General features: G+C 38.6%; 1 protein-coding gene across 1 annotated transcript in view; it reads right to left on the reverse strand.

Annotated features, from left to right (window-relative positions):
- Positions 1-2668: 2668 nt before the first annotated feature.
- Positions 2669-11387, reverse strand: part of SLC16A14 (solute carrier family 16, member 14) — a 10726-nt gene continuing 2007 nt past the window's right edge. Inside the window, exons 2-6 of the mRNA XM_009889991.1 lie at positions 10757-10898; positions 10207-10483; positions 9218-9361; positions 4567-5562; positions 2669-2986 (exon numbers count right to left, since the gene is read on the reverse strand). Of these exons, the coding sequence (XP_009888293.1) occupies positions 2838-2986; positions 4567-5562; positions 9218-9361; positions 10207-10468 (1551 nt within the window). The 5' untranslated portion in view covers positions 10469-10483; positions 10757-10898 and the 3' untranslated portion in view covers positions 2669-2837. The remainder of the gene's footprint in view (positions 2987-4566; positions 5563-9217; positions 9362-10206; positions 10484-10756; positions 10899-11387) is intronic.

Consider the following 11387-nt stretch of genomic DNA (forward strand, 5'->3'; position numbering starts at 1 on the left):
GTATTAGGATATAATACTGTAATATTTGAAGACTGTATTAGGTTTACAGTTTTTTAATATGTCAAGTATTAAACTTGAATTTTATAAATTGATTAAAAACTACAGAGTTCTTAATATCATTCTATTTCTTTATAAAGCAGTATTTTACTTCTTAAAAGATATTTGCTAATGTAGATTAAGAATATTTTGTTCTGCAACTACATACCAATATTCTTGAAGCATTTGGTGATTGTAGATCTTTAGATAGAAGAAACACTTTAGTATACTCTTTCGGTTTTGTGACTATTTCCTTGTAGGACAATGACAAATACAAATTTCATGATGTGCATAAAATACTGTATTCATAAAATTTCTGTTCTGTGTAATAAAACACTATGAAATGTAATTTTGCTTTAGAGAGATGATTTTAAGATCTACAGTATGTAAGCAGGGCTACTAAACAACAGACCCTCTTTTCTCACTTTCTGTCAATTTACCACTAGTGAATTTTTTTCTTCGCTTGTACTTATAACAGATTTAGGCAGTTTCAGGTTAGGAAACTAGAACCCGTGCTAGCCAATATGGACTGAGTGAATATTAATTTAAAATCCTAATTTAACTTGATTTTGTCAGCCCACCATCCCTTATCCTTAATCAACCATGTACCTGTTCCTTCTGTTACGAGAAATAGGAACAATTATTTTGCAGTACAGTCTTCATTTTTAAGCTCAAAAAAAAAAAAAAATGAACTCAATTAGTAAATGAACAGAAAGTGAAATTTTGGGTAATGTGAGTTTATTCCCATCATACGGTCCAGTGAGGACTTCAATAGAAAGATATATTGCAGATATCATAAGTGAACAACATATTATTCATTACAGTAATATTCAAATAAAGTTGATTTTGACAAAAGACAAAGTGAACATCTACGTATAAAGGGTACATATCTTTCAAAAAGAAAGAAAAAGGAAATTGAGGGAAATTATCACTTTTGAGAGATACATATATCACCAATAAAAGATAGCTCAGTTAAAATAAGCTAGCAGCAGCATTCACACTAAGGAGACATTAAACATGTAACAAAAGAACCGATATGAAAGTGTAGTTTACATGAACATTTTCTCCAACAAAAAAGCTGATTTTAAGAAATTACTGACTGCGTGTTCACACCATGTGTTGCAGTTCACTGCCACCTCAGTTGTTTTAATATGAATTTTAAAGGCCATATATAACTATCCTGTATGAATGAACTGATCTAAATCTTAAAGTAGTTTGGGGTTTCCTTAAGGTTTTCTTTTTTAACTTGGCTCATTTCAGTGATCTATTTTAAAGTATGTCCTTGCCAACAGTTGTAGAAGTGCAAAACTAAGAAGCTGGTGAATTGCAATATAGAACAATACCAGTTGCGGTTCAGAACTTTTTTTTTAACCAACCTTGCAGCTATAAAAAGATCTGTATGATGACATTGTTGCATACTGAACTGTTTCCCAATATTTGTTCAATATAATTGAATAGTATCAATTGTTTTTAAAGAATTCCAGCAGCAGGTATCAGTATTAAACTAAGAACCTGATTTGTCATGAAAAAAAATTCATAAAGCTAGCAGAAAAAAAACCTACAGTGACTTTTATTTGATAGGAAAATTAACATCAGACTTACCTCTCAAAGTTGAAAAGAACATGTCTTGTACCACCATACAAAACATTCTGCATTGATTACCAGGCGCTTAATGTTGTTTAAGAAAATTTATTTGAATATTTTCAATGGTCTTTAGCTCTTCCATGCCTGCGTTATCGAATTTTCTAGCGAATAAACATCTTAAACGTGACCAGTCTTACACAGTTCATGGTGTGCATTATAAGCAACAGCATGACTGCTGACAATGTAACAGTTTTTGTTACTAAAGTAATTGTAACAAAATTTAGTCTGCTGTAGTCCAGTTTTCTAAAACTATACTTGGCCAATTTTGCCCAGCTCTGTTTCTTTAGTACTGTTTACTTGACAAACAAGTCCCATGGAAGGAGTCAATGGCAATGTTACAAAGTTCTAAAATACCTGCAATTAGGTAAAGCAGCCAGAAACTTCAAACCGTTTCTGGAAACATTTTCCAGTCTGTGAATAACAATAGTATTTTCCATATGTTGGCTCTTTCTGCTTTTACATTTTTTTTACTTCAGTTGTCACAGCATTTATAATGCAGCCTATGTATTGATGATGGGTACTTTATTATGCAGTTGATACTTTAAAAAAATAAAATAAAAAATCCTTGAAGTAGAGAGTAATTTCAGAAAAATATAAGAACTTTTCTTCAGTTTTGTATCACAGAAATAGTCATTTTAATACACAGAATTAATTGAATTATCGTACTAGAATTTCAACAGTACTTGACTAGCCAGGTAAGAAATACAATCATTTTCTCATACTCAGTAACTAATCTTTTATCAGACAGAATACATAGTAGGAAGAACTTTTATAAACCATTCATATCCCGATCAAATTTTCTTGTAGGACTAGTGGAAATCAGGAGTAACTGCACTGCAGTCAATGGGGTTTCACCAATGGGTGTAGTGGTGAAAAGTTAAAAGAGAAGCAAGGGTAAAGGCTCCTAGCATTGTTCCAGTTCTAAAAGACAAGCAGGGTGCTTTTAATCACTGTATTTGTTAGTTCTACAGTAAAAGATCTTAACTCATTTAAAAAGCATATTTATAATAATTTATTAGCATTTTGGAGCACATTTGCTTTTCACTTAAGTACAGTTCAATGTGGTTGGTTCCATAAGAAAAACAGCTTCATACTGTCATACAATAGAAACATGAAAACAAACAAAAAAATCTGTAAAAAAACTTCTGGAATTTGGTCTATACTTGTGCTTCTTCTGTTGAGTTTTCTCTTGGTTGTGTCTTTTGAATACACGGTTGTATAAGTAAAAATATTATTCCCACCATGTATAGCAAGCCAGATATGTAAAAAGAAAAGTCGTATTTATGTGTGATATCATAGATCCAACCTGCAAAATAAGGACAAAACATGTTTGTTACAAAGCTTGACAACAAGGTACATTGCATGGGAAAATATGAAAAATACTGCACATTTCTCTCATGATGTTTCAGTCAAATCCATAGAAGTTTTGTGGAAAAAAAAGGTGGTGATTGTCTCCTCCTCTAGATGCTACAAATGGAAATGTATTAACAAAATCTCTTGTTCATTCACCAAAACCCAAAACCAGTGCAAAACCTATCCCCTCATTTAAGTATCATGGAAGTCTTAAAATGGGACTCTAGCTATGTGCCATCCTAAGATGCCAAGCAACCTTCTCTCTAAAGCTGTACATTCTTCAAACAAGTTGTCACAGGTCTAACTTTAAAATACACATTTTGGAATCCCAAACCAATTAGTTCTTCCCCCCTACTATTGTCTGTAAAATGCCCAATACTTCAGGCTAGTTCAAATGCTGTGCCTTGTGCAAGCAAACACATTCCCAATAGCTTTCTCAGACTCAAATACCGATAAAAGACTTTTCAACAGATATAATCTCAGTACTGCAATGACTGTCATTCCAACCTTAGTTTCTTTGCAAAAATATATTAAAGTTACTTCAGAAAGGTTTGAGAACCCAAAATAGCAAAATTCCCTCATGTCATGCTGGTTGCATTGCGATGTAACCTCAAGTTCAGAAGCTTTTTTCACATCAACTAATTGCATCCTATTTGCTTCGTTACAACCAAATACAAAGACATGTTCAGCACAGACTGAGAGGAGCTGGAAGAATATATGGTAGAGTAAACACTGTTGCTTTTCAAAGAGCACTAAATGAGCTGTCTTCTAAATCCTGTCAGCGCACTTAACAGTGGGGAGAGAAGGTGAGAGTGTTTTCAATTTTCAGGGTTGCTTGTGCTGCCAATAGCTTCAGTTCAGCCTAGTGCCATCCCCAGCTGACTGCAGCCATTACTCACAAGGTTTCTTAATGCTCTCTTCAGATTTGCATCTCTGTAAAAGATAGCCATAGTCTGGCATTATATTGACAATCAGTACCTATATCTCTCCTGTACTTCCCTGCCTCTTTCTATGAGAAAATTTATAATGAATGTTTGTTTAAACCTAAGTAACTTTAAGATAAATGCATAGACTTCTACCTTCTGTTGTGGATGGCAGTAAAGAAATTATGAGCAGTGCAGTCCCCAAAGTAGATATTCCTGGCTGAAGGAAAGCAAAGCTGAGTTAATTAAATCAACAAATCCATTGGCAGCTTAGAGTGGTGACACCCAAACACACATTACAGTTCTTGGGGGTAATGCTATGGTACAAACACCTGACTACCCTGAAAAGTATACATCTTTTTTTCATCTGGAGGTATGAGTATGTATAGTGCATATACTACACAAAACACATAAAAATAGGTTAAACCTTTCCGTTTTAAAAAAGTGTATGATAATATTTTAAGGAAACATACCATTGAAAGGATAGCTTGCAATAGATTTGGGATTGAGCACATAATGTGCTCAGAACATAAAAAATATTAGTAATATAACAAGTCACATGGTTATTTGTTATACAAACATCTGTTGGTTAGAGATTTTAACTTTTTACCTGCAAAGGGTGGTCCAAGCAATGCAGATATTCCGTTGGCACAAATGATGATGCCATAGGCATTTGCAAGGTGTTTAGTTCCAACTAAATCTTCAGTCACAACAGGCATTAGAGAAAAATAGCCGCTAGAAAATCCTATTAGAGCACAAACCACAGCCAGGCTAACGTATGTTTGCATTAGTGGCAAAGTAAGAATGCAGGTGACCAGGGTGAAGTTAGCCATGAGGAAGACGTTCCACGTGCTGATGCACGGGAGATCAGAGATGATTCCAAGGATCACTTTACCAAAAATATGAACAATGGCTATAATGGATGTCAAAGGAAATATATTGTTCTGACTAGATAAGTTGTACTGCTTGACTATTTCTGGAAGATGAATAAAGGGAATGACAAAGCTGCTATAGGCAAACAAAGCCCAAATTATAAAGGCCACAAATACTCTATTGGTAAACAGTGATGCCGCTCCAAAGTAGCTGGAGTACCATATTGCAAAGCCCTTCCTGACTGTAACCGTCAGCTGGCTCACTGTCTTAAGAATGCGCAGTCCGTACATGCTCCTTCCGCTTCTAGATTTACCTCCAATTTCGATGTGCTGAACACTGTCAAGCACTTCCTCATTTGTTGCCTCTTCTTTTTTTTCCGGTTCTTCACTGAGGACTCCATTAGATTTTATAGTCTCTGCAGAATGGGACAGAGCTTTTGCCTGATTATCGTCACTATCACTTCTCACAACGTATTTTTCACTAACAACGTCTCTGGGAGAGAGTGGTCTCATAAGTGCCCCGCAGACACAAAGGTTGAGGGAGACAGCGCCCTGGATGAACATGGCATTCCTCCACCCAAATTCAGTGCAGAGGTACTTCAGTAAGGCAGTCATTAGGAAAGCTCCAAACCCTGTCCCTGTGGTACTGAGTCCTTGTGCAAGCGCTCTTTGCTTCTGAAAATACTGCCCTACCATGACCACCGCAGGCAGATAAACCATGCCACTTCCAACACCTATGAAAATAAAAACCCAAGTCAGTCCGAACTTTTTGCCAACAAGATAGAAGCCAGTGAAAAACGAATCAGTTTTATTCCTAACTTTTGCACAAGCACAGTAATAAAACTGAGAATAAATATTCAATTCTCATGTTTGGAATGGAAGAGGTATATGCAGAAGATGCTTCTAAATTCACTGTGATCAGAATTTAGAAGAGTGTTTTGGGCTTAAGAGTTTTCCTAAATAGCTGATAACCTAGCTGCCCGCAGCTACAGCATGATCTAGCTAAAGAGCGGTTATTCCAGCAGAGCCTGAAAAAAAGCTCCTCGGCAGTGTACTGTGGTCAGAACTGACCTGCATTGCCTGTCAGAAGCATTTATTTCTTTGCTACGCAAATCCATGATCAGGTTTTTATTTTGCACGAGGCCTCCCTCCCCAAACCCAGCCACAAACTCTGCCCTCTGAAGACTGCCCGCCTCGTCCCACCGGCCTGCCGATGGCTGCTGTGAAAACACAGCCCGGCCTCCTGCTCACGTGAGCGCTTACAGCGCTTCCCCTAAAATAAGGCATTTTTAAAATTGTTTTATCTTATCTTTTCATTCTGTGGGCTACAGAGCAAAACGTAGTCTAATGACATGCACAGGCATGCCACGTTCACAGGCTGACACAGGGCCACAGGCCTCTCCACTCCTTTTCCTCACAGATTTGTCCCCCCGCACCAGGAGCAGCAGGGCCAGCTCTGCTCTCCCCCTGCCGGGCCTCAGCGGCCATTTTGCCCCCTCAGCCCACAGGGGCTCCCGGTGCCCACCCTGGGGCTCCCCAGACAGGTGAGGGGGGAGAAGGCTCCTCAACCCCCCCATACTGCTGCTGCGGGGAGGAGAGCCCCTGGAGCTGGGATGAAGCTGGCGGCCAGGAGGCGAGGGGGAAGGCTGTGAGCCGCTGGGGAAGGGGAACCATGCTGAAGTGAGGGGCCCTTTGGGAATGGGAGCTGAGGCGGCAGTGTGGCTGCGGCCGGTGAGGACAAAGTTGGGATTGTGGGGATGTACTGCATGAGGTCATCTGGCACAGTGGGTCGCCAACAGGAGCACAGGAACCATGAGTATGCCCACGGAACACTGCATGGAGGCCCAGAAGTGATCGCAGCAGAGGGCGGCCACTGTCAGTGAACAGCAATCTTATTTCTAGCAGCCATGAGAACATGAAGGAAACTTCCCTGAGGTGGCGGTGAGTGAGGGGACCATGAGCAAGGAGGGATGGGGAGTGACGGGACGGGGAGTGAGGCGATGGGCGAGTGGGGGGACAGTAAGTGAAGGGACAGTGAGTGAGGAGATGGTGAGCGAGGCAATGGTGAGGGGACAGTGAGTGAGGAGATGGTGAGCGAGGCAATGGTGAGGGGACAGTGAGTGAGGAGATGGTGAGTGAGGCAATGGTGAGGGGACAGTGAGTGAGGAGATGGTGAGTGAGGCAACGGTGAGGGGACAGTGAGTGAGAGGATGGCAAGTGAGGAGATGGTGAGTGAGGCAATGGTGAGTGGAGGTCTCATAAAGCTGGAGGAAACAACTCAGGCATCTCTGGAGAGAATTACTCCTGTGCTGGCATCTCACTTCTCCATCTCATGCAAAAATTTGCCTCAGATTTTTTCTGAAAATACAGTTTTCACCCCTCTTTGAATTCTCAGTATAATCTCTGCTTTTTTGTCTGGTATTTTGTGTGCGCTCTTTCTGAAAAGCAGCAAGGGCTGAGAAAGAGTGTGTAGGTTCCTATCTGCTCGATTATATCCAATATATATGGAAATAGAAATTCTGAAAAGGGCAGAAGCCTGCCTGTAATCACCGTTCTTCATTCAGGAATTTGCAACATTACTGAAATCTATTTTATGGTGGTATAAAGGTAATGACAGTGATCTCTGCTAGTTTCATTTTTTTTCCATGCAGAGAGCTAGATAAAAAAATATGTACAGAAATTCTGCAAATTTCTGTGAAATGCTGTGAAAGAGTAGTTTGAGGGAATGGAGGATACTAAAGCTATTATTAGTATCGCAAACAATTTTTTTTCATAATGCTTCTGTCTGACACGTTTAACATAGATACCATGCTTCATTTGCAAGCATAACTGGCCATGTTATCCATGGAGTGAATATTTCAAAGCCCCTTGAATTGCTCAGTGTTGCTCAGATAATAGTTAAAGGCCAAATTTTGTATTTCTTACTTTGATCACTTCAACATTTTCGTTTCATACCTATTAACAGTTACTCTTTCCAGAAATGACTAGTGAATAAAATTGAGTAGTGCTTTAAGTAAATAATACTGGGTTCTTCTATATAACTTTCTTGAAGTAACTATTTTTTTTCACAAGAAGCCACATTTTGCTAGAAACTGAGCATTCAAGCACTAAGGATCTATTGGTTTTCAAGAAAGATGCCTAAGCATGCATGCCTTTTCATGTTTTGATTGGGCTCTTATACATGTCACAAGGTTTTCTAGAGACCTAATTCCAATAAAAATGATGAAATATTATTTCTTTCAGTGATTTTGATTGTAAAAAAATGTAGCAAAATTAATTGCTATTTATTAGTGGTTGTTGATGCAATCTGAATATGCTTTGTTAGAAACTGCATATGAAATACGGCCACATGCATTGTCCTAATTCAGGCTGGGATAGAGTTAGTTTTCTTCATAGTCACTAGTGTGGTGCTATGTTTTGGATTTGTGACCCAAACACTGTTGATAACACAGGGATGTTTTAGCTGTTGCTGGTCAGTGCTTACATCAAGGCATTTTCTGTTTCTCATGCTGCCCTGCCAGTGAGTGGGCTGGGGGTGCACAGGGAGCTGGGAGGGGACACAGTGGGACAGCTGACCCCAACTGACCACAGTTGGGGGTTCCCTTATCATATGACATCATGCTCAGCAATAAAACTGGAGGAAGCAAGGAGGAAGGGGGGACATTCAGAGTTATGGTGTTTGTCTTCCCGGGTAACCACTATCTGTGACAAAGCCCTGCTATACTGGAAATGGCTAAACATCTGCCTGCCCATGGGAAGCAGTGAATGAATTCCTTATTTTGCTTTGCTTGTGCATGCAGCTTCTGCTTTATTTACTAAACTGTCTTTATCTCACTTTTACCCTTCTGATTCTCTCCCCCATCCCACTGCAGGACAGTGAGCAATAAGCTGTGTGAGCCTTAGCTGCCTACCAGAAGTAACCAGCAAGACCCTTCAAAATGGGTTTTGAAGCAGTACATAGGTATCATAATCTGGTATTTTATTAATGGGGAGCAGCTCCTGTAGGAAACATTTGCTGTTTCTTCCTGCGACAAAGAGAGGAGTTAGCTAGATATATAATTCAACAGTGTTTTAACATCTTAAAATTCCACTTGTTAGAGTTTGGGTTACATTAATTCCTGTATTTAAAAATGTCCTCTAATATATTTACTTGGGGGAAACTGATAAAAATACCATCTTCACACGGCAGATTCAAATGACAACAAAAGTCACTGGGCCAAATCAACTGAGTAAATAAGTAAATTGTCTGAAAAGATAACAGATTGTAAAGAGTGTGAAAGGAAAGCTGGAATAACTTTACAGTCTAACTTCCTGCTTTACTCACCCAGAAAACCTTCAAAGGAATCAAAAATAATTGAAAGAATTTTCAAACGTTAGTACAGCTCTTACCGGCTGTTACTCCAAATGTAAGGAAGAGGTAGTGCACATTTGAGGCGTAGGCACTCAGTATCCAACCTAGGGCATTCAATATCCCTCCAATTATAGCCGTCTTGCGGCACCCGCACATGCTGATGAATAAACCAATGAAAGGACCTGTTAAAAAACATTTAAAAATACTAAATTATTTATTTAATTCTCTACACTTTTGAATAATTTTTCACATGAAGATTCTTAATGTTTTAAATGAAATGTTAAACATCATGCAATTCAGTTTGTTTTCCCTATTACTCTTTAAAATCATGGGAAGAATAATTCAATCAACTGACCAAATACTTAGCAAATATGCACCAGACCTAAAATCAAAGTTGCCCTGTGAAGAAGGGACAGTTTAAAAAGAAGAAGAAATTGAAACCGTTGTTCCCAATACTAATGCTGTGTGAGTGCAGGCCTTTTTCACAAGTACCTAGAAAGTAAACATTCTGTTTTCAGTGGAATGTTTTAGGCAGACCTAAACACTTTTTCAATCTTAATTTAGGGAGACAGAGGTGTGTATATACATATATACATAAACATACCCCTCCAGATATTATTTTGGCTTGATCCAACCACAACTTTAAAAATAAATTTTAGTTCATCTGCCAAAATGAAATATAAACTGTCCAAGTTCAACATTTTCTCCTCCCAGATAAAGTGCAGGGAGGACCACAAGCTTCACAGATCGTCCATTTTCTTAATTCTAGTGAGACCTTGAAGTCACAGGCACCCTTTCCTGCTCATGCTGTCTCCTGGAGTAACTGCCTTCTCTATCATCTTCCCTGTTGTTCCCTTTCTCCCTCTAACTTGTAAAATTTGCCCGGGTGATTTTAAAAAGGCAACTCAGGAGAACCTGGGCAGCTCTGCTAATAAAATGGAAAACTGTAAGAAAATGCTTGGGGGATGAGTGTCAAACATATTCTAAAAATCTTTGCAGTTGTGAAATAAATTATGCTGGAACATACCTACAATAAGCGTAATGCCCATGCTGAGGGAGCTAACCCATGCTGTTAAGCCACGACTTTGATTAAACTCTTCAAGCCATTCCATATTGAGTATTCCAAGGGCCATTTGGGACCCCATGATAAGTATGTGCACAAGGAAAGAGGAGAGTACAATCATCCAAGCCCATCCTCTATCGATGTTTGGATTAGGCTTAATTGGCTTACTTCCAACTTTTGAGTCCTCTCCAAAATCGTATCCAATATCCTCTCGACTAGCATACATTTTCTCCACGGTATTCTGAAACAAATGCAGTAAACACCTTCAAAATACATACAAAATTATCAGATTTTGTAGTCTGGTTATAGTGAATAGCATAAATCACTACCATATTTCACCATTGTGGTTTAGTGCAGTTGCAAGGTGAATACTGGTTTTTCATTGTTCAAATGTAAAATGCTCAGAAAATTCTCTAATGTATTTCTTTGTGTACCTTATTATCATGGCTCTTTATACTGTATTTACAGGTTGACAGTAGGGTGCATTATTTCCATTACTATATACTTTACTTACTTGTAGGTGGCTGAGAGCACACACTCTTCATGAGTTGACTGTGGTCACAAAAAAAGACTGGTCTCTCTCTGTATATTCCTTCTCTGTATCACCTTCTGCTGTCCCAGTAAGATTATGTGCCTTTGGGTTCAAGTTGATAAAGCTTGGAATAAAAAAAGGAAATCCTGAAGACACAGGTAGATGAAGTTACCATACCTTTTCAGAGGAAAACACTTTTGAGATGTATTTCTTCCTTAGTAGTAGAAGAACAAGAGGGAAGACAGAGAAAGATAGAGATTTAAGGTTCTTGACTTTCAAAATGCTTTGCTTACATAAATTACAAGGCGATTGCTACTATGTCCCTGGCAAGCTTTTTATTAAAGTCAACTTGACAAACAGTTTGCTATTATGCTTTCAGTTTCCATAGTATTAATCTATATAATCCTGCTAAAACCAAAGAATTCTTCCAAATTAATGCCATTCCCTATAAGAATCAAACTGAGTGGCAGAGTTATGTGCATAGGTATATGTAGAATCAGGCCATAATTTGATTACTTTGATTTCTTCCATTGTTATTCTGAGTGAAGACTGCAACACAATGTGAAAATAATTTCAAAACCATTTTTAATTAACAGGCTAGGTGCAGAACCCA

Source organism: Charadrius vociferus, unplaced genomic scaffold, assembly GCF_000708025.1.
Source record: "Charadrius vociferus isolate BGI_N301 unplaced genomic scaffold, ASM70802v2 scaffold650, whole genome shotgun sequence".
NCBI classification, from domain to species: Eukaryota; Metazoa; Chordata; class Aves; order Charadriiformes; family Charadriidae; genus Charadrius; species Charadrius vociferus.